The sequence below is a fragment of the Anser anser genome (genome assembly GCF_964211835.1).
Source record: "Anser anser genome assembly, chromosome: 1".
Taxonomy (NCBI): domain Eukaryota; kingdom Metazoa; phylum Chordata; class Aves; order Anseriformes; family Anatidae; genus Anser; species Anser anser.
The window spans coordinates 74,776,871-74,801,209 of NC_139720.1; the positions used below are offsets into that span (position 1 = coordinate 74,776,871).

The 24,339-nt window shown below is 44.3% G+C and overlaps 1 protein-coding gene across 3 annotated transcripts in view; it reads right to left on the minus strand.

The window, feature by feature from the left end:
• Nucleotides 1–11,913: 11,913 nt before the first annotated feature.
• The window catches only part of LOC310892966 (uncharacterized protein), a 59,495-nt gene continuing 47,069 nt past the window's right edge, over nucleotides 11,914–24,339 (minus strand). For all 3 annotated transcript variants that reach the window (XM_083821319.1, XM_083821318.1, XM_083821317.1), the window contains exon 3: nucleotides 11,914–15,948. In XM_083821319.1, coding sequence (XP_083677445.1) covers nucleotides 12,878–15,367 — 2,490 coding nt within the window. In that variant the 5' untranslated portion in view covers nucleotides 15,368–15,948 and the 3' untranslated portion in view covers nucleotides 11,914–12,877. The remainder of the gene's footprint in view (nucleotides 15,949–24,339) is intronic.

Here is a 24,339-nt window from a genome sequence, read left to right on the forward strand (position 1 = left end):
GTTTATTTTGTAGGGCTATTTTCCAGCAACATAGAGAACCTTCTGCGGCGTTTGCCTCAGAGGCTGGTGTGGTGCTCACTTGCACAGCAAAAGCCTCATATCATGAAAATAAGATGCTGCCAAACAAGCAAGCTGTTGAGAAGCTTGTGGCACTCAGAAACGCCTGAGTGGTGGCCTGGCCACCACCACGTTTGTTGCCTTCAGTGGTGCACAAGTTTGGCCAGCAGCCCAGCTGCAGCAGCAGCAGTGGAAGCTGTCCTCCTCAGTTCACAGAATCATTGAATCATCTAAGTTGGAAAAGACCTTCAAGATCACCAAGCCCAACCACCAACCTGACCTACTGATTCCCATCTCTAAACCATGGTCTTTAGTGCCACATCCACATCTCTTGAATACCTCCAGGGATAGGGACTCCACCACTCCCCTGGGCTGCCTGTTCCAAAGCTGAACCACCTTCTCCATGAAGAAATTATTCCTAATGTCCAATCTAAACCTGCCCGGCACAACTTGAGACCGTTTCCTCACGGCCTGTCAGTTGTCACCTGAGAAAAGAGACTGAAGAGAATTCACCCATGTCCTCTTAGGGGTTGCCAGTGGCACCCACATCACTTGGGGTGGAAGCAATACCCCAGCTCCTGAGGGTTTTTCAGACCTGGGAGGGGTACAAAGGTGCCCACAGGTGTGGGTTTCCATTTGCCAGGGAGATGTGGCCATCTCCTCTGACTTTCCATACCAGGTTGCTGACAGAGTTAGGAAATAAGTCATCTCCTTCGCTTTCCTATCTACTTGATTTCAACTTTACTCATTTTTTCATTTTTTTCCCCTTTATTACCTTCTTTCCTCAATTACATAGCTGTATCAAAGCTTTTAAAGGATTATATTACATTTTAAAGGAAAAATAAGGCATCAGGCTAAAGACACATAAATTACTATTGCCCCAGAATAACAATAAAAAACACAATACAGATCAGCTGCAGCTTCTAAACTGCTTACACAAAAGGAATAGATTTGTCCCCTCTCAGCATTAAAAGAGTTACATGCACCCTGTTTTGTTCTGTTTGCTTTGTTCTGCTTCCACTGTAACACAATTAGGTTCCAGCAGGCTTACATGCAGGCAGATCTGCAAAGAAACCCTATTTGTCTTTCTGTCTCGTCGACTGTAGATGCCCAGATTACCCAGAACATTAATAAACTATCAAATCACAAGAAGCAGTGCTAGCAGAAACCCCAGTGGTTGCCTCATCCGTTTCCAGGGCACAAAGCAGGACCAAGAAGCTGCTGAGCTGCCCTAACCTGTGCTTACAGACTTCCAGTTGTGGAGCAGCCTCGGTCTCCCAGGTTTGCTATTGTCATGCTCACCCACCCCAGCAAAAATAGCCCAAGGACTTTCTTTTGCACCTATGAGATTGTTCAGAAAGTTCCCTGATTCCAAATAGATATATATTGCAATTGAACTTTTCTATTTGCATATTTATTTTTTGTTGTTTAGCAACCTGCAGAGCTCTACCTGGGACTAGAGACAGCAGCTCCTTTTTGTAATCATCACTAATCAGAAAACCTCACAGCCTTCACAGGAATGCTACAGCCCCACTGCTTACCACTTTACCACTGTGCAAAGGGGCATGCTTTTGCTTAGGACAACAACAGAAGCTTTATAAAAACAGAAGAGTGATGGTCTTCACACATTAACTTTGGCTCTTTTAAGTATTTGCATTTAAGTCTGCTGAGCAGCCATCAGCCAGGGCTCTCTTTTCAAAAAGCAAAACCCTACCAAGTGTGAGCTTCACGAGCCACTCACTCTTTAATCCCGCTGGCCAGGCAAGGCGAGCAGAGCTGTCTGCTGGTGTTCATCAGCCTGTCTCCAAACACAAATGAGAAGTCCAGCATGCTCAAAAGGCTTCCCCAAACAGACACTGAGTGGTAACACTTGTGAAGGCTCAGCTAAATCAATCAAACAGCTGGCAAATGTAGTCCAGGGCTGTTTTTTTGTTGTTGTTGTTTTGTTTTTGTTTTCAGAAGTATAAATTCACAGTAGAGAGGAGGCTCATTTCAAATGCCGTGCAATTTTCATTCAAACCCATTTCTGTCTGCAGATGACTAGCACTGTTCATGCTAACCTGTGAGGCCCCAACCTCTGCTTTTCTTACCCACCCCGCGTCAGTCATATCCATATTGCTCTGCAGAGACCTGGCGTGCTCCATATTAATAATCATCATGGGGCAAAGGACAACTCTTGCAAATTGTTATCCCAGCAAAGAGACAGCTGTGAAGCTAAAACACCTATAAGAAAGGGCAGGTTTATGTGTCACCTTTCTTAAAAATATCAAATCTGGAATAAGTTTCTGAGCAGCAAAGCCCAACATATATTTTGAAGACCAAAAATGTCGCCAAGTACCAAATGCCAGTGAGAAAATCTTATCTAAGACTTCCCACAAGGGTCCTGGGACAACCATGATGGGCAGTGAACAACTTTGGAGAAACCCAGGGAACCAGGCTGGTCTGACACCGCTGTTGGCCAGTGCCTCCCGCAGCTGCAAAGGCCATCAGTAAAATGTTTTTCCAACACTTGGCTGCAACCAACATGTCCTGGTTCCAGTTAGGACAGAGGTAATTTTCCTCCTAGTAGCTGGTAGGGTGCTATGTTTTGGATTAGGATGAGAAGAGCGCTGATAACATGCTGATGTTTTAATTGTTGCAGAGCAGTGCTTACACCAAGCCAAGGACTTTTCAGCTTCTCGCTCTGTCCTGCCAGCGAGCAGGCTGGGGGTGCAGCAGGAGCTGGGAGGGGACAGACCCAGGACAGCTGACCCAAACTGGCCAAAGGGGTATTCCATACCATATGACGTCATGTTAAACAATATATAGGGGTGGCTGGCCGGGGGGGGGGGGCGGCTGCTCAGGGATAGGCTGGGCATCGGTCAGCGGGTGGTGAGCAATTGCATTGTGCATCACTTGTTTCTTACACATTATTATTAGTAATACTATTATCATTATCGCTATTATTATTATTGTTATTATTATATTCCTGTCTTAATAAACTGTCTTTATCTCAGCTCACAGGCTTCACTTTCCTGTTTCTCTCCCCCATCCCAGAGAGGGAGGGGGGAGAGTGAGCGAACAGCTGTGTGGTGTTTAGCTGCCAGCCGGGTTAAACCACAACACAACATTACAAGAGATTTCCACCACTGCCAGGGGAGTACTGCACAGCTGTGAAGAAGACAAGTGCAGGATGGAGATGCTCACATCAGACACTCCAAAGGATGACTACTGCATTTGAATGAGCCAGGCAAAAGAGTCCCTTTTGGTACAGTGCAAATTCACAGTTACCGCCAACAGATAGTGACACTCCACAAGCAGGAGAGAAAATAAGTCTGTTTAAAGATATTAAGCCACTGCCTGTTAAAAACAAACAAACAAACAAAACTACTTTTTAAAGACGAAGCAGAAAAGTTCACGCTTCCCTCTGTCAAACCTTCCTTTCAGCCCCTGCCACACTTTTCCATTACTCATTCCTGAAGGTTTGGGCCCTATGGTGACTCACAGCCTCACACAGAGGAAGTCACCATGCATTAGCCATCTGCTATGCTGCCAGAGGCACAAAATGCTGCCTGCATGCAGCACCCAGTTCAAGCTGCATGGCGTGCAGCTCAGACAGGGAACAAGATAAAGGATGTTGATTCCATAGGTCTTAGCTAGCACAACTGTATGTTAACGACCCCAAAGATAAGGGAGTAAAAGTCTGTATGCATAGATAATGGAACCAGAAAGAACTGGCTTGACTGCTGAAGTCTGTCAAAGAAAGGAAGGGTCAGGAATTTAGAAGACTCCTGGCCTTCAGCAAAAGACCACCAGAGTACACCAGACGACCACCCAAGGACTACATTATGCGTGCAAATAGGTGCGGGAAACTATGTTAATGATTCTTCGGAGATTTGATGAATATGCAAGAGACTTATGGGAAATGAAATGAATATGTATCTGTCCCACTAATATAAGCACACTGCCAGTAACCCTTGGTGTGTGTGTTAGGCGGAGTGTTCCCCCACACACCCGGCACCATAATAAAGAATACCTGCTTAATAACTTCGGTTATTGAGTTTTCACTGCGTCACAGCAGCCAAGCAAGGTCCCTCAAAAACCTGGGCCAGATGGGGTCAAACACTATCTGATGGGAAGTAAAGAAATCCACTCCAGCCAGGATTTTTGGTGGTTTTGGGGTTAAAAAAAAAAAAAAAAAAAAAAAAACAAGACTGCAAAAATGGTGTCCATGTATCATCAAGTCTCATCATCACACTGGCTTGAAAGAGTAAAAGAAATCAGCAGGGCACTTCAGTCACCACAGACTGGAGGCCAGACCTGAACCAGAATTGTAAAGACAGAAGGCACAGCAGCCTGTTATGGACACTCCAGGCACTGCGAACCCCATGCAATATACACGTATCTCAGCCCTCCTGTCTACGCTGAGCAACTCTTAACACATGAAGGGGAAAATGCAACAACTGCAGATTACTAGTAGCATAACGTGGAACACATCTTGTTATCTTGCATAAACAAGGGCAAAATGAATTGAAAACTAGGTTAGCATTAGACTGATTAGGCTTAAAAACGACAGCAGTCAAAATTGCTTGTATTAGGAAAAGTTTCTCAATGGAGACAGGTATTGACAGCCTGTGGCACTCTGAAACCTAAAAAAGCTAAATCCAGCTAGTCAGAAGATTACTTTTGAAAGTAATTACTTGTGAGCAAACAATGTTCAGTTCCTCTTAAGCTTTTATCTTCCTGGATCCTTTAGGAGACGTTTCTCAAACGTCCACCTATGATTATGAGAGTTGAAGAATTCTTTTTAATAAATGAAAGCTGAAGTTCTCAAGCAGTCACTTGGCTGATGGGACTTCAAAAAGCAGGTGAAGGAGAAAAAACTACTGTTGAACCGATTGAGTTATATGATAAAAGTTTCAGTAGTTCATGGTACATTTATGCCCAAATAGATTTGCAAATATATGTCATTGCTTCATACAATATGTTACCAACATACATCTGGAAATTCCTCTGAATGTAAATCAATACACCTAAGCACTGCAGTGGCTCTGAAATGCACAGAAATGCATCTGTTCCTTCCCAGTCTGTGACCTGAATGGGGAGAAGGGAGCACAAAAAGAGATGAGAGATTTAAAAATTAAAGAAAATGAAAAAAAAAAAAAAAGAAAAAGAAAAAAGCACCAGCAAGTCTAGGCAGGAATGGCCCTTTAACCTCTTTAAAGTCAGACAAGTCAAATGCCATCCTGTGTTTAGGGTTTTTGTGTTTCAGATGGTTGCTGAGCCACAGGCTTTTGGGACTGTGCTCTACACATGTGGTCCCCTGCCACAGGACCAGAGGACAGGACAGGCATTACCAGTGTGCTGGCCTGGTGTTGTGGTTTAACCCGGCTGGCAGCTAAACACCACACAGCCGTTCGCTCACCCTCCCCCCTCCCTCTCTGGGATGGGGGAGAGAAACAGGAAAGTGAAGCCGGTGAGTTGAGATAAAGACAGTTTATTAAGACAGGAATATAATAATAACAATAATAATAATAGTGATAATGATAATAGTATTAACAATAATAATGTGTAAGAAAACAAGTGATGCACAATGGAATTGCTCACCACCCGCTGACCGATGCCCAGCCTATTCCCGAGCAGCCGGCCCCCCCACCCCGGCCAGCCACCCCTATATATTGTTTAGCATGACGTCAGATGGTATGGAATACCCCTTTGGCCAGTTTGGGTCAGCTGTCCTGGGTATGTCCCCTCCCAGCTCCTGCTGCACCCCCAGCCTGCTCGCTGGCAGGACAGAGCGAGAAGCCGAAAAGTCCTTGGCCTGGTGTAAGCACTGCTCTGCAACAATTAAAACATCAGCATGTTATCAGCGCTCTTCTCATCCTAATCCAAAACATAGCACCCTACCAGCTACTAGGAGGAAAATTACCTCTGTCCTAACTGAAACCAGGACACCTGGAGAAATGGGATAGGGTTCACCCTGAAAGGATATGCTTCCAGACACCCTGTGGCCAGTGAAGGGAGAGCTTGGAAAAGCTTCTGAAAGATGTCCATCAGGAACATCACTGAGCCAAGCAAGGTTGATGGGCCTCCCAGCTCTTTTCATCCGCTCCGTGCAGCTGCAAGCTCTTCCCTCTCCTCAAGAGGCCAAGTTGGTTTATTTGCAGAATCAGTGCGGAGGAAGAAGAGCCTTCATAGTCTTACTCTTTCTGACTTCCGGGTTTCACAGAGAAACATTTAACTTTTTTTCTCTAATCTCTAAGTTAGAAGAATCTATACCTTCAGACTTCCAGAGACCCTGAGGGGGAAAAAAAAAAAAAGTCACCAAATTCCCCAGTCCCCCAGTCTTCCCTGGGATTAGCTCCTGAGAGCTCAGGTTTTGTGTATGTGTGTGCCTGATGTGCACTGCAGCACACCAGACCAAACCAAGCCAAGTGCACCAGGAATGCTCCACAGATGATGCCAAACTTTTCATTTTGCCGTCCAGCACAGCTGCTAAGCTTTTGCATCCCAGTAAAACTTCCAAGGCGTCCAACACAAGTAATTTACTAGCTAGAGAGATGTGCCTTTCAGCGCCAGCTCAGATCTAAAGTATACATATTCTCCTCACGTAGCACAACTGGCAGAAGTAACAGAGCAAGATCAAAAGGAAACTAGATGAGAAAAGATAAAGTATGAAATAATACTGGTAACAGACAGGCTGCAATTCATGATCAAAGGAATGAATCTGGACACAACTTAAAAATACATTTAAGTACCTTCTCCCATTTCTGAAAGGAAAAATTTGCTGTTTGCTCTTATGTCACGCAAGCCTTTCAAGTGCAGTTATACTTAGATAGCAGAAAGGAGGAAGGAAAGTGACAGAGTACCTCAAATTTTATTTATTTGCTTCAAGCATCAAAAAAGTGGGTTCTCTTGAGGTCTAACTGCTTTCCCACCCATGTTGCATATAGTCCACAGAACTAAAATAACCAAACCCCAGGGCATCTTCCATTCCAGCTAAGCTAGAAGGTTGCCAAAACCAGGTTTCATGATCACTGCCAGCTCAAAGCAAAGGTCCTCAGCAGCCAGAGCAGCACCAGCTGTTCAGAAAGGGCTGGACAACCAAGCAATGATAGCTCATGAAAAGAAGTGGTTTTCCACACACACAAACAGTCCTCAAAGCCTGAAGGGGGAGAAATATCCCAAGCCTCTCACTCACTGACACCAGTAACCATGTGATGAGATGGCTGCCAGCAGGTCTGGTACTGATGCTCAGGTCAGCAAAGGAGATCTCCCCACTGGTATTACCACTGCTCCCACAGCATCCATCATGCTGGGGAAGATCCACCCTAGGAAATGGACATTAGGACCTCAGGAGAAAAAAAATAATAATTGCATTTTACAATTTTAAAATATGTATTTTACAATTCAAACAAAAGCAAATCAAAACAAAAATACCTAGAAATTTCAAGAGGCGTTCTATGGTGAAATGCTCTCCTTGGCCTTAAAAAGTCACCAACATCATTCACCTTGCACCTTGTTTCTTCAGGGTGATGTGGCACAGCCCCTCTGACCACAGGACAGTAGGGAAGCTGGAGGCACCAGGCGAAATCTAGGCTGGGAGATGCTCAGTGGGAGCCCCAGCTCATCAAGGGCCAGAACGCACCAGCATTTCTGTGACATATCCCTGATCCGGGTGAGTTGTTCACCCACCATCCCACACCAGAACGGGGATCCAGACACATCTCCCCACTTCAGGGGCAGTTAGTGTCAGCAGCAACACTGGCTCTGCCTTCCTCACCATGCACATTTCTTGTGTTCTGACTTTTTATATCAGAGTCAGAAAACCAAGACAGGGTTTTCTACCGAAATGGTTGGTCTCATAGCATGCCTGCACACAGTGTTTTTGACTTAAAAGTGTATCTGCCTGATATCAGCAATAACAAATGGGCACTCAGCAAAGCTAAGGATTAAAAAGGCTTTTGTTCCCATGTGAAGGGCTAAGTTTTGAAGAACCTGGGCTCATACTTCTGTGATTTACCAACAACCTGATGAGAAAAAAGTGTGGCTCACCCAAGGGAGAAAGCTGCAGATTTTAGATTCTACTTCGTTTTCTAGTGTTATCTTTGAAATACACAAAATGTCCTTGTAAAACACAAACTTCCAAGTAATTTGATGTTTGCATGCCAAACTTTTTCAGTACAATCATTCCTGAACAGGTGAGCATAGCAAACACACAGGTGTCACTGGATTTAATTCCTCTGCTCCTGCTGACAAAGGCTGGCATAACCCCATGAAAATCTGAACCTCACAAAACTGCATGTTCTGAGAGAAAGCAGTTCCTTTGATAGTCTCTGCTGTGACACCAGGTCAAACAGCCCATTTTATCTCTTTCCCTTCCCTCTTCTCTAATTTATTTAAATTAACCATGGAGGCATCCTTCTTGCCTCATTACAGTCCTGGGTTGCACTTGACTTTGGGGAGCTCTCACTGCAGTTGAAGTCCCTTGGCAACTATTGTAACAAAGATCATTTGGGCATAGATTTGTACTGGACACATTTACAAAAACATCTCGTTTATGTATACTAGTCACCTAATAAACAATTGACAGACAATGAATGTCTCCTGGCTCTGTGAATGGGCATGATGCTGTTAGGAGTAATGAAAGCATTATTCATCAGCACACGCCATTTCACTGAAGAACAATAGCTGTGTGGCAGCATGATACAAAAAGTGATAACAGCCAAAAGCATGGAAGCTGGGCAGCAGCTGCAGAAACTGGGAGGGTTTTTTTGCTCTGGATGTAAACTGGGGCCTATCTCAGCTTTGACATTTTCAGCAGACTTGGCTGCAAAGTATTTCAAGGGTATCTGGTTAAAGCAGCAATGTGGGGCTGCTTCCCTAGGCTGCTGCACTGTCTGTGCAACCCAGAGCCGTGTTGTCATCCCATAATTTGCCAGTCTGGGTTTAATTCACTTCTGAGATGCAGAGACACATCAGCTCTGCAGCGAGGGGAAGGGGAGAGCCTTTCTGTGCAAAGACGAGCTGCATGTCACTGGCTCTAAAATCTCCATGCCATTCGACTTGCCTTGAATTACAGCGTGTCCTCCAGGCATGCAGACTGAGTCAATGTCTCCTCTACGGCTTCATCCCTCTTCCTTCCCCTCTACCCTCCTCACCACTCTTCCCAGTACCTTAGGTGCTGAAGCATGCGGTCATGGAAGTCTGTTGGAGTCATCCCTGATAGGGATAGGAAAGCAGAGGGCACCGGACAACAAAGACCACAACTTTTACCCAAACAGCTTCGTAAAATGTTATTTATCAGCTCCTGCCTCCTGAAGTTCCACACTGTGCTGAAAGGTCCAGGGGCTGCCCCCAACATGAGGCAGATCCAAAGAGACCACACAGACACACAAAAGTTCAAACAATTCTTGGGCCCAGCAGAAACACCACTCCTTCCCTGAACAGTCCTACCGTGTATCTGCAGGACAAGAAAGATACGTAAAAGTTTTTTTTGTTTGTTTGTTTTTTTATGTATACTCTCTGTTGTCCGACAGTTTTTCTTTAAAACATGGAAGCACCACAAATAAGTTTCTAGGGGAAAAAGCCCTTCAGAGCTTGATTACTGCTGGCCTTCGGTTACAATAACATTTGCACACTTCAATAATTCCCTTCCATCTAAATGCGTAAAACAGCAACGCTACACATTATTTTTAAAAATTATCCTGGAGACAGCATTATTTTTCATTCTATTCAACACTAGCTTAATATGCCTTCTCTATGAAGCAACAAAAGGGAATCATTTGTATTCATGCTCTCGTTTCTATACCCACTTCCATTAAAAGCCCATGAGAGCTTCAATATTAAAGTATCAACTGGTTTTAAGACAATAAATAAATGGGGAAAAAAAAACACACAGAAAACACCTACAGCCAACCCTGACAAAAACTGAGCCTCTTTCTGTTGCTGACAAAACCCAGGGCAAAGGCGCAGCCCTGACCAGGGCTTCAACCTGTGCACCAGGCCCTCAGGGACCCAAGGTACATGTCCTGCTGAACAGACACCTTTTCCTTTAGCTCAGAGTTTGGCAGCATAAGTAAAAAATATTTATAATTAATCATTTTTATGTATACTTGCTTGCACTAAGAGCTTGGAGATACAAGATTAAAACCCTTGTTGCAAAACTGAACTCATCAGAACTTCCTGCCACAAAAAAGCCCAGCCTCAATTAATAATTCATCCACCCAAGGAAAGAACAATATTTGCTTGACAGTGCAAGTTTGGGGGCTGACTTTTATGGCCTGGAATGTCCAAAGGAGTATTCATAAAATAATGAAATGTAAGGCATACTCTGGCAGCCTATTTTTAGAAAACTAAATTATCAAGCTCAAACATTAAAGCTCAAGCCGGAGCACTGCAGGACTGAGCGGAAAGAAACATAATAATGTCACCAATTTTGATTTTATTAAATATTTGTTCTTTTAAGTAAAATTGCACTTTTGTAATCTCTCCATTTAGAGAAGAGTTTGGGGAAATCTTTGTGTGCATGATCTGAGAGCTGGATCACTGCCATTTGCTGTGCATCCCATTTGTTTTTTCTGTATTATTCACTACCACAGAGACACGGTGATTTAACATTAATTTAATTGCCATATATTAAATGTGCTCAGAGTATTTGCACAGCTTGACTAGAACTGTGGGACTTGTTTTCCAAATTCAGCTAACTTTGTGGCAAAGCCCACATGACGCAGTTATTTTGCTAAGCAGGCTGTGGAACGCAGTCACCTCTTAGCTCCCCAAATTTAACTATTCATGAAGAGTTAATTACTTCTGTTCAGGATATCTGCAAAAGCTTGACAAGCCTTATGCATTGGCATCTTTATCCCTTCTCAGACCCTTGATATGCATCTGTGTCTGCCTCAAAGCTTTTCAAACAGCCTCTGTGTTCATCAATGCAGTTTTCCTTTTGTAAATCATAAGATGTGCCGAGTTAAAAAAAAGACTGTTGTCATTTTGAGTGCAGAGGGAATCTGGACCTTGTTGTACAGTGGGGCTTCTTCAGCACGAACCACCTCCTCCTCTGATGATATCCCAAAGTATTTGCCTTCTGGCCAGTCCATAATCACCTCCAAGATTCCTGGGCGACTGGGGTTTCCTATTCGAGCCCGCTGAGTAATCAGTGCAACCCACTTGCTCCATGTAGCATCAGTTGCATGATGTGTAGAGGGGACCCTTCCTTTGAACATCCAGCCTAGTACCGGCAGTCGGGGTGCCAGGAGGAGCTGCGCTTCAGTACCGACCACTTCCGAAGCAGATCGAACTCCTTCATATGCTGCCAATATCTCCTTTTCAGTTGGAGTATAGCGGGCTTCAGATCCTCTGTATCCCCGACTCCAAAACCCCAGGGGTCGACCTCGAGTTTCCCCAGGTTCTTTCTGCCAGAGGCTCCAGGTGGGACCATTCTCCCCGGCTGCGGTGTAGAGCACATTCTTTACATCTGGTCCTGTTCGGACTGGCCCGAGGGCTACTGCATGAACTATTTCCTGCTTAATTTGTTCAAAGGCTTGTCGTTGCTCAGGGCCCCATTCAAAAGCATTCTTCTTACGGGTTACTTGGTAGAGCGGGTTTACAATCAGACTGTAATTTGGAATATGCATTCTCCAAAACCCCACGACACCTAGGAAAGTTTGTGTTTCTTTTTTGCTAGTTGGTGGAGACATAGCTGTTATTTTGTTGATCACATCCATTGGGATTTGACGACGTCCATCTTGCCATTTTATTCCTAAAAACTGGATCTCTCGTGCAGGTCCTTTAACTTTATTCTGTTTTATGGCAAAACCGGCCTTCAGAAGGATTTGGACTATTTTCTTCCCTTTCTCGAAAATTCCTCTGACGTGTCACCCCACACAATGATGTCATCGATGTACTGCAGGTGTTCAGGAGCTTCCCCCTGCTCCAGCGCAGACTGGATCAGTCCATGGCAAATGGTAGGGCTGTGTTTCCACCCCTGGGGCAGCCGATTCCAAGTATATTGGACTCCCCTCCAAGTGAAAGCAAACTGTGGCCTGCACTGTGCTGCTAGAGGGATGGAGAAAAATGCATTAGCGATATCAATTGTGGCATACCACTTGGCTGCCTTTGATTCCAGTTCATACTGGAGTTTTAGCATGTCCGGCACTGCAGCACTCAGTGGTGGCGTGACTTCGTTCAGGCCACGATAGTCCACTGTTAGTCTCCACTCACCATTAGACTTTCGCACTGGCCATATGGGACTATTAAAAGGTGAATGAGTCTTGCTGATCACTCCTTGGCTCTCCAGTTGACGAATTAGCTTATGGATGGGACTCAGGGAGTCTCGGTTGGTGCGATATTGCCGCCGGTGCACAGTTGTGGTAGCGATCGGCACTTGCTGTTCTTCAACCCTCAGCAACCCCACAACAGAAGGGTCCTCTGAGAGACCAGGCAAGGTAGACAACTGTTTAATGTCCTCTGTCTCCAAGGCAGCTATGCCAAAAGCCCAGCGGAACCCTTTTGGGTCCTTGAAATATCCTCTTCTAAGATAGTCTATGCCAAGGATGCACGGAGCATCTGGGCCAGTCACAATACGGTGCTTTTGCCACTCATTGCCGGTTAGACTCACTTCAGCCTCCAATACAGTTAACTGCTGGGATCCCCCCGTCACACCATAAATACAGATGGGCTCTGGCCCTTTATAGCTTGATGGCATTAAAGTACATTGTGCACCGGTGTCTACCAAAGCCTTATACTTCTGTGCGTCTGACGTGCCAGGCCATCGAATCCATACAGTCCAATAAACTCGATTGTCCCTTTCCTCCCCCTGGCTGGAGGCAGGGCCCCTCTAGTCCTGGTCAGAATCTTCGTTTCTATGTCTAAAGGACTGCCTGCTGGAAGTTGGAGCAGCAAACTTTTCAGAGAATTCCTTTTTCCGAATTGTTTTCCTTTGCAATTCACGTACCCGTGCCTCTAGGGTCGCAGTAGATTTTCCATCCCATTTTCTCATGTCCTCTCCATGGTCACGTAGGTAAAACCACAGGGTGGCGCGGTGTGTGTGCCCACCATATTGTCTTCCTTGCATAGATGAACGTTTACCCCTAATAGCTGAGACACTGGTTTGTACAGGTGGGGAGGAAAATAATCTCTCTTCAAGTTGGTGGATCTTTTCAGAAAGTTTCTCCAAAGTATTCTCTTTTAGCTGGTGGACACTGTTTCGTTCAGGTGGAGGGGAAGATAATCTTTCTTCAAGTTGGTGGATCTTTTCAGAAAGTTTCTCCAAAGCATTCTCTTTTAGCTGGTGGACACTGGTTCGTTCAGGTGGAGGGGAAGATAAATTCTCTTTAAGTTGGTGGACCTCTTCAGAGAGTTTCTCCACAGCCGAGACACAGGCCTGTAGGGAAGAGGAGAGATTTCCTTCGTACTGCCGGAGTAATTTAGCCACTTCATTCACTGGGGGATTCTCCTCCGCTTTCCAGGCTAGTATTGCCAATGAGCTGGCATATGATGATGGTGCACTCCGTACAAACTTCCGCCACATGGGTGGTGTACACCAGACTGCATCTGGATCTGCGGATGTTTGTGCATCGTCTAGGTCCTTATAAATTACTTCCCGTATGGCCAATTCCCTCAGGTACTGAATTCCCTTCTCCATGGTGGTCCATTTGCCTGGTAGACATACAAGTTCTTCCTTGAAGGGATACCTTTCCTGCACAGCTGACAGGAGACGCCTCCAGAGACTGCGAGATCGTGCTCCATCTCCAATTGCTTTGTCAATGCATGCGTCCCTAGCAAGGGATCCCAGCCGCCTGGCTTCCTTGCCCTCTAATTCCACATAATTGGCTCCAGTGTCCCAGCACCGGAGCAGCCAGGTGACAAGCTGCTCGCCTATACAGCGACCAAAATCTTTTCGCACATCTCGTAGCTCACGCTGGTATAGAGTCCGGGTAGTCACTGTTGATTTTTCGACATCCCCATCCTCATCTTCAGTCTCCTGCACCTTTGATGGCCCAGTCTCGTCTTCACTATGCCCAGACTTAGCAGAAGACTGTTTGCGTTCTAAACGACCTGAGCCTCTATACCATTTCTTCACCTTGTCTACAGGGGCAACTTGCACTGCTACAGCTCGTTTCTCTGACCCAGACACAGGGTCTGCCACAGGGGTTGGAATACCCTCTGCGGGGTCAACTTGCACTGCTACAGCTCGTTTCTCTGACCCAGACACAGGGTCTGCCACAGGGGTTGGAATGCCCTCTGCGGGGTCAACTTGCACTGCTACAGCTCGTTTCTCTGACCCAGACACAGGGTCTGCCACAGGGGTTGGAATACCCTCTGCGGGGTCAACTTGCACTGCTACAGCTCGTTTCTCTGACCCAGACACAGGGTCTGCCACAGGGGTTGGAATACCCTCTGCGGGGTCAACTTGCACTGCTACAGCTCGTTTCTCTGACCCAGACACAGGAGCTGGAGCTGCTGCAGGGGCTGGAGCAGCTGCAGGAGCTGGAACTGGAGCGGCTGCAGGAGCTGGAGCTGGAGCGGCTGCAGGAGCTGGAACTGGAGCGGCTGCAGGAGCTGGAGCTAGGTTGCTAGTAGCATCAATTGCAGCTCGATAGGCACAAGCCAGACCCCAGCACGCTACAGTGATTTGTGTCACTTTGGAACTGCCAGAGTCATGACACCTTTTTTTCAAGCATTCTGCCAGCTTTTTAGGATTTTGCAGTTGTTCAGGGGTGAATGTCCAAAACACTGGAGGTGACCACTGCTCTAGAAACCTGCCCATATCCTCCCACACTCCCTGCCACTCGCAACTATCCCGCCTCAAGACAGATCTCCGGATGAGATTCCTAAGTAGTTGTTTAACCCTCAACAAAACCTGAAGCGCATTCAGGAGACATAACAACAAGAGCAGGCTGGTCTGAGTATCCCAAGGATATTCAACATCTCGGAGAACCACCGTAACTAGCTCGGGGGATAAGAGGGTGGTGGTGAAGGAGAAAGGGAGAGTGAACAGGTAGGGAAACATGTCTTCCCCTGTCCCCTTCACAGATTGGCTCCCTGACGAAAACAGGCAATAGGTGTAATTGCTAATAGTTTCCGAGATATGCGTTCCAAAGTATAGAGTCGACGTCAGTGCTGAGTACAAATACCAGGTTAAAGTCGTGACCAGATATTTCATCATTTCATAAGCCATTGTTACACCGCACAGTACCATAACAATCTTAAACCAGGGCCCGGAAAGGATAAACAGTGCAACAGGGAGCACATACAGAAAGTAACGCACCATAAAACTTAATTTGGAATACAGGTACAGCAGACTGGAGATTAAGGCAATCAACATCGTGACTAGCAACTATTAAGCAGGTCCAATACTTATACCAATTTTAGTTTAACACACTCTGGTCAGATTTGTCGATATCTCAACCCTTCGTGCCCCACGCTGGGCGCCAAAAGGACTGTTGTGGTTTAACCCGGCTGGCAGCTAAACACCACACAGCCGTTCGCTCACCCTCCCCCCTCCCTCTCTGGGATGGGGGAGAGAAACGGGAAAGTGAAGCCTGTGAGTTGAGATAAAGACAGTTTATTAAGACAGGAATATAATAATAACAATAATAATAATAGTGATAATGATAATAGTATTAACAATAATAATGTGTAAGAAAACAAGTGATGCACAATGGAATTGCTCACCACCCGCTGACCGATGCCCAGCCTATTCCCGAGCAGCCGGCCCCCCCACCCCGGCCAGCCACCCCTATATATTGTTTAGCATGACGTCAGATGGTATGGAATACCCCTTTGGCCAGTTTGGGTCAGCTGTCCTGGGTCTGTCCCCTCCCAGCTCCTGCTGCACCCCCAGCCTGCTCGCTGGCAGGACAGAGCGAGAAGCCGAAAAGTCCTTGGCCTGGTGTAAACACTGCTCTGCAACAATTAAAACATCAGCATGTTATCAGCGCTCTTCTCATCCTAATCCAAAACATAGCACCCTACCAGCTACTATGAGCTACTTAACTCTGTCCTAACTGGAACCAGGACAACCTTCACAGTTATCCTGTTGTTCCTTGCATCATTCTAAGTCTTGGTCTGCAGTGCTATTGCAGATCATGGGTTAAATCATCCTCATTTGGCCATTATTTGGGAGGATTTTTATTAGACTCAGAAATCCATCTACAGCTGCATGCATTCCACAACCAATACAACAACAACAACAAAAAAGCAGTCACTGTGCTAGCTAATGTAAATGCTGGGAATATAATTTGTTGCTTTTAAACCTAGAAGAAAAATTAAGGATGGCCTAAGCCTTCACACTCAGATCAAACCTTGAATTCTCAATAGGTCTGTGGACCAAGAGTTTATCACAGACATGACAGAGAAGGAGCATCTATATGACTGGGTCATAGCTGCACTGGTATCCCAGGTTTGGGGCTCAGCCCTTTTCCAACAGGATTTTGTTTCAGTCATAGAGAAAAACCTATATCTGAGATCAGCCGATGAGATCAGCAGGAGCCCAGCAGACACACTGCAACAGACACGGCAAAGCACAGCTCAGGGGCCCGTACACAAGCTTGGCTGTCAAAAGGCTGCACATAACAATATTACTGGTACAAAATCACAAAAGCCAAAGAGATGAAGGCATCCAAGAATCTGTGTGTTTCAACTGCCCCAGAGACACACAGAGTTTACATACTGCCAAATCTCAGCTTCAGCCTTCTCTGTTGCCTTAAGACAAAGGCCCTATAAATGTTGTGTGCAGCATCCTAGAAAGCCACAGGTGCTTACAAAATCCATTGTAAATTATCAGACCGTGAATCAACAGAATCATCATCCCCATTTTGAAGTTTAATCAGCTTATGTTTGAAGCATGGCATTTCTTCCCTCAAGTGAATAGCAAGAGGCTTTAAGTGCAATTTGAAACAAAACATTAAGGTGGCTCCAGAGTCAACAGCTCCTATAATAGCACAGTACAGTAATACTAATAGTATTCCTATTAGCATCATGAAAATCCTCCTATACAAAGTCTCTCTGTTCTCCCACATACAAAACCCAGTGCAGGTCATGCATAAAGGTCTCATGAAGGGAAATCCAAAGATAGTTGTATGACTGAAAAAGAATAGTAAAGAGTGATGTAGGCTCAGCTATGGGAGCACAGAGAGCCGAGAAAAACAGCATGAGAGCATCCGAACACTTGGCTGGAATAAACAGCAGTGCCTGGCAATAAATAAGCTTAAGGCTTGTAGCAAAGGATTGAAAGCACCCATTTACTGTGCGCAGATATGAGAGAGATTAGGCAATCTCAATAATGTTACCAATATCCTAAGTCTCTGTAATAGTAGGAAAAGAACAACACAGAACAAGCAAGATGAACCACACTCCATTTTAGAAATGAAAGCCAAAAAGCGATCTGTGTAGTCTTTGACAGACTCACCTGAGAAAACTAGCCTTTCAGTTTCTGAAGGCAGTGATGTATTTCACTCTGACTCACTGAGCAAGATGTAAAACCACCACCATCTCCTGCATTTAGTTATAGCCAAATAAGAAAAATTCCTTTTTAGTTTTGGCAAGCAGCCATTTGAAGCCCTGAGGCACAAGATTAGTATCATAACAACATGATGCAACCAGCAACCCAGTCTCCTTCTAAAGACCCTTAGAAATACCTATATGTGAACCACAAGCTCTATTTTCTGCTTGCATGAATTCTGCTGTTGTCTTACAAAATCCATTCTGTAAGGTTGTGAAGCTTTAGCTTGGGTCATTGTTCTCAGAGATTTACAGTGTGGGTTTTTTTGCCCACAAGTCCATCTCTTAGAGTGCTGGAAACTATCTTTCTTACTGATGCAGACAATAAAGAAAATCGGAGCAAGGAGCAGAATCCCCAGTAGGCTGCTGCAGCCATTCCCTAAAGCAGAGCACACCCGAAACAGCTCAGTCAGGAGGATCCAGACAAAGTGGTCCAAGTGCAACAAAGAGCAAACACAATTGTTCACTTGTGAATGACCTGTTGATTGATGGCTGAAAATAACAGAAATTTCAGTAGGAACCCAAACAGTCCAAAATTGTTAATAGCCAGCTACAAATATTTCTAAAAGTGATGAAATTCACATAACATGCTAGAGAACACTTGGCATGTAACACTGCTGAACACGTGTGCTGTCTCCGACATAAGCTCTGTGCACATTAGACAAGTTTAAGCTGAAGAAGCACAAGTCAGAGCCTCTGAGGCTGAAAGTGATCTTCTTGCCCATCCACTCATGTCCTTTTCCCAGAGGGGAAAATCTAGGAAATCTTGCTAAATCTGCTGCAGTCAGGCTCTAGTCTCAAGTAACTGGTCCAACCACCTCATTGTCTATAGCCTCTGACCAAAATTGTACTCAATAAAACCATTAATTTAAAATTTACCTTAACTTTTCAAGTTTGCTGCTTGTCTGTAACAACTTAGAGCTCTTCATCACTTTTGATGCTCACAGTGTATTTGAATGTCTTAGTACTACGCATCACAACCCTTTGCAGCATTTCTTTGCCCAAGCTAAATGCACAACAGCTTTTGTCAGCCTAGGACCTTGCTCCGTATTAATTTTTTCTTCACGCTTGTCTCAGTTCAAGTGCATCTTTCTGGAACATGAGGAACCAGGACTAAACACGATATTTCAAATGAGTCTTCAATGGCCTTGAAGGAGAATACTGGTATTTCTGTGTTCTTTGGATCGTTTTTAGCACAGTCAGCTACAACAACCTCTGGTTAACCAATACATCCAGATCCACTTCTCACCTCCCATTAACTTGTTGTCCCCTGCTTTTAGCAAAAAAAAAAAAAGTTATTAATTCCTATGTGTTTTTCATCTTACCTCTCTTACTTCATTAAAAACATAATTCATCTCACCTGAAAAATTAAGGTTTATCCATATTTGCTAAGAAATATTTTGAACTGGACCTAATATCTCTCTATCAAAATAATCATCTTTTAAAATGAGACAAGAAATTTACTAAGCAAGCAAGAAACCATCCTCTTCTGTGCTATATGAGCATCAGAGGTACTTAAGGTTTTATAATCATCCTCTTTTGGCTAGCTTAGGAAGCAAATGTTTTTAAGAGGTGACCATCTCTCCTACAGAAGAAGGTATACACATAGGGCTATATGCACAGCATTGCTGTGCACTGTTCCTACCCCTGCAGAGAAGCTGTACAAGGGGAGACAAGCAGATGAGTTCAGCTCTTCTAGCTCCTTTTAGGATGGGGATATGCATGCCAAGATATGAAGGATGGCATATATTAAAAGAAAATTATGAGTGTAAAAAAGCCAGGAAAGTTAGTAGACAAACCATGGATAGGATTTGCTAATTAACCATCAGCAGCAATGAAGGTAAGTGGAGAGGAAGTGCGCTGCCTATACTGCAGTGGTGAGCTGTCACTGTTGCCTCATCAGGACTCACTTCCTGTGGAAAGGACAGGAGGAAAAGGTGTTTTGGGAAGGCAGAGTCCTTGGGGACACAAGCTGAGCAGGAGCAGCGAAGCATGAAGCCCAGCAGCCAGGCAAGCTTGGCACCGAAGCACTGACAGCTTGGAGCAAATGTATCCATGTGAGCTTTCAATGCTTTTGCATTCCAGCTTGGAGATGAGCAAGATTTGTCCTAGCTCCACCAGCACCATCCTTCAGTTGAGACAGACTGAAACCTGGTGGAGCTTTACATTCACTGAGGCTTTGCCATGCAGACTTTGTCTTCTTTTGTGTGAACTCAAGGTGGATGTGCAGGAGAAAGCACAAAAAAAAAAAGAAGTCTTCTGTTTATTAAACTGTATATAAAGTTATTATGTCACATGGGTGCCATCTGTGTTAGCAGCAGTGGGTATTAAAAGCAAAAGGTGGAAGAATGAAATTCATATTGTTCCATAATGACAGTTTGTGCTAAATAAGTCTCCCTGGTAAAGGTGTTACTTGAAAAGGGATTTGAAAATCTGGTGCTGAGGCTGTTGGCAAAGTTTTATTTAACTACCAATTAAAAATTGGGAAATGAAATTCTGATTTAATACTTAAAATAATTTTTCATCTGTATTTCCCTCTTAGCCTGTACCTGGGATGAAGAGCAGTCCTGTAAATTGAAATTACTATCTAAAAGCAATGCTCTGAAAGAGTTTTCTATAAACATCTTTTCAGGTTTGAGATAATGTGCTTTTTTACTTCTTTTAAAAAAAAAAAAAATAGAATTAATTTCCCATTCTCTGAGCCTAATTTCTGCTTGATTTGCAGTCCAGATTTTGCAGTGCTGTGCTAATTCTTGAGAATTAGAGAGATAAACCAGAGAGAAACAAAAGGAAAAGAATTCCATTTCATTGTGTAAGGAGAAGGTAATACAAGACATAAAAAGTGAAGGGCAAGAGAAGGGGACAAAAACAAATCTTTCCCCAAGGTTTTAATTGGCTGGGAACAGCCCCTTCCTTCTATGCAAAACCACTGCTTCACTGAGAAGAGCCCTGTACCCAGAGTCCCACAGGATCTGAACCATGTAACCACAGAACTTTAGCACACATGAAGTCACTGCCTCCATCTCCATCTGCATTGATCCAAACAGTGTCCATGTCCCTGGCCTGCCCCAGGCTGTGGGACTGCACCTATTCATTGCAGACCCCCAGATCTGAGCTCAGGGCTTCCTGGCACCCGTTCTTCACCTTGCCCTGTCACTTGAGTGGGTGGATTCATAACAGAGCTCTCTGCCTTGCCACTCAGTCCCTTTCAGAAACAGAGCCTTAGCACAATAAATTTGATAACCACCACAACTTTTACTCCTGAAAGCAGCAGAGCACTGTGGGTTGTGTTTGTTTAAATAAAATAATTTATTGATTCAATTTTGAGGAGAGGAGGGGAGAGGAGGGGAGATTATGCAAAAGAGCACATCACTGTGATTGCCTAAGCTGCCTTTTCCAACTGGTAACAGAAAATCAGGCAGAAGCAGTGCATTTGGGGCAGAACTGGAGAAATCTGTGCTTCTCCCTCGCATTCCTTCCTCTTTACAAGGAGAAACGCAGAGGTTCTGCAGCTACCTCCTTCCCAGCCACTGCACTGGGAACAACCACCCCATGGCAGGCTGCACAGGGGCAACTGCCCGTTGCGCCCCCAAGCGCATCAGATCCCCACTGCAGAAAGATGGTTTAAATCAACAGGAAGTCTGAAATACCATAGAACAGTCACCAGATAGTATGAATAATCCTGAAATTCAGAGGGTTTCAGCAATCAAAATGGAATTCAATTTGGCACTGACAGATCCAAAATCTGTTGCAGGAGTAACTGAAGAATGCAGAAGTGAGGAAAATGAGTTTTGGAATTTATTATTCTTTACTTGGACATGTTTTAAATTTAAAATGGAAGGGGCATATTATTATAACAAGAATGGGTAATATACATTGTTTTCTATAAGAGTAGGCAGAAATTACATCAGCATTAACACAGCATTCATAAGTTGAAAGCCCAGAAATTCAATAAATCTTACATGAAGCAACCTGGTCAGAGCATCTTTTTTCAGAATTTCCTCTTGGACCTTTTACCTTACGCCAAATAATCAGTTTTACAAACAACAAACACTTTCACTGCCTCTTTGAAGTAAGCATTTTTCAAATTCAGTCTTGGGTGGGTGGCAGCAGAGGAGGACAGTCCATCTATGTTTTTTTTTTTTTAATTAAAGTTAGCATTTCTTTTGGTGTTTTAGTCTTAGTGGCAGAACTGGAGCACAACTGTCCACGGGGAGCCCCAGTAACAGCTGAAATTAAACCCGAATTGTTAATCTTCAGGAAGTGGCTCATGACAGTCACAGTGCTTTCTTGCGCCATCTTTCCAGACAGCCAACCCTCAGTATAACACCACTGCCTGCTCTGCCAGAAAAAACATGCCTGTGTTATGCACCAGAAGGCTGGGCAGAAAATACACACACTCAGATGACCAAGCTAAGGTATCACCTGACCTTTGTTCAGCTGTATCCTTCCTCGCACGCCTAGCCCAGAAAAGCGAGTAGAGATCTCTGCTTTCACAAAATATGCTGGCTTAGAAGATGAACAAACTCCTGTTTGGCAGAGCTTGGGTTAGAAACATGGTCTTTAAAAAGGCAGCTTTAGGTATTCACTCACACAATCTGCCCAACTTCATGTGCCAAATCTCTGGTATTCATTGGGGAAAAAAAAATATCAAAAAATCTAGATTGGTACTACCAAACAGGAGCACACATCATCATGGGTGCCTGGTGTCATCAAAATGTTGGAGCAGGGTTTGGAAAACTCAGACCTACAGGAGCAGGATTTCAAGACTTAACAGAAAACATCTGCAACTAAGATAAAATAACGGTATTCTTTAACATTGGATGTTCAGAGAGAGATCGCTTAAGCCACAGTAAAAGAGCAGAAAGGAAGGAAGGGGTAGGAGCATATCTTTAAAGCAAAAAAAAAAATAGTGTTAACTGTGGAAGAAATTCCAGAAGAAAACTGTCACCTTGTCAGTAAAACAGTCTAAATTACACAAAGGTTCCTGCTGCCTTCTTAAAAAGAGATCCATTCCTTACTGCCAAAGTCACTGGGAGAGAGGAATTTGAGAGGCTGCGCTGCTGTGGCAGACCACAGAAAGCTACATTGCAGTCTACAACTGAAGGTACTGAGGAGATGCCTACAGGTAGCTGTAATGAAGCTTGTGCAGAAGGAGAACTTGTATTTTACTTTAATCACTGTTACACTATCTTTCCCCAAGGGAGAAAGAAAAAAATTAGCAAACATTTGCACCCCGACTTGATAGCAATCCATTCAGCCCATACACCCTCCCTGAAGGCCAGCAGGCTGTGAAAATTCATTTTCAGTTGTACAGACATGTCAGATTGCAGCTAGTCTAATCAAACAAGTGTTCAAACACACCCAAGCAGAGAATTCAAGAGTGCTTGCTTCTGCCAGCATTGTGGTGGCATTTAGGAATTCACATATAGGGAGAGGAGGACTTGGGAAACATCTGAATTCATCTCTCTGTAGAAAGGGCATGGAGCATCCCTCTGGAAAAAGGAGTCAGGGGAACGGCTGTCACACACCTCCTGTAAGACATCAGGGAATTTACACTATATTTGTGCAAGTCTCTGTGAAGCTGGGCATCCCAGGATCCCCTGAAATTAAATCTGAGAAGCCAATCAGATTTAAAAGATATCCCTGTGCTCAGCACTGGAGACAACCTACATTTCCTCCTGTGCTTTCCCAGGGTGCTTGAATTCCCTAAGGAAGCTAACTGTCCAAGTGCTACACCAAGGTACCAGTATTCCACGCATTGCTAATTCCCTCTTTTTGCCCATAAAAAGTGGAATTCAGTTACCAAACCATCTTGCATCATTTTAGATGCCATGGGGTGTCCCGCCCAATCTCCAGCTGCTCTCATTTCAGAGAGACGCATGCATTCCTTAAATCCCATCATCTTTGTAATGTTTTCCATTGGAGTCCAAACACCTCAGACTACTGAAAATATCTCTGGTGGCCCCAGGACCCTAGGTCTGGGCAATCAAATCCCACCTTACATAACATACCCAAGTTATCACATGCGTAGTTTGTGGCAGGACTAATACTTTGACCACAACATTTTTCCTCCACTTTTTCCTAATTGTCTTGCTATCATTCATGGTTCACTGGGCCTATGGATGCACTTTAGTTGTTTTTGTTCTGGTTTCGTTTGGTTTTTTGAACAGAAGCAAGAACTGAACCACTTCCATGCTCAGGAAGAATAAAGGTCAGCAAGACACTGCTCTTCCCCACATATATTTATATAAATATTCGGTGTATAAATTCTGAAATTTAGAGGGTATTCTCTCACAAATGAGGAGTTATTGCCATGAATGCAAATAGACAAAGCAACACAAGCGGTTTTAACTGGAGGCAGTTAGGAAAACTCTCAACAAGCGTTCCAGGCCAAACCTTTCAAAGCAGAAGATGCATATTATAGATCAGTTATTGCTATTCAGCATGCTCTGCCTGGCTTCTGGCCTTGCAGTGATCATAACCAGATTGAATTTCCCCAGGTACGTTCTTGATACCAATACTTGCAGTAAAATTTGGATGTCTTATTCTTGCTAGGTGTTGAGCATCCTCTTCTTCCACAGACTAAAAGAAATCTGAGGTTTCATAGTCTTGATGGATCAACATCAAGAAATTTCCTTCAAATCTTTCAGGCCTCAGATAAAATTTCAAAATAATTCTGATTGTTCAGAATTGGTCACGTCAGGCCATGGAAAAAAGGTGGTATGTAATGCATGCCGACACTTTAAAACTCACCTGGAAAAACAGCAGCTTAAGGTTTTTCACAGCATGGGA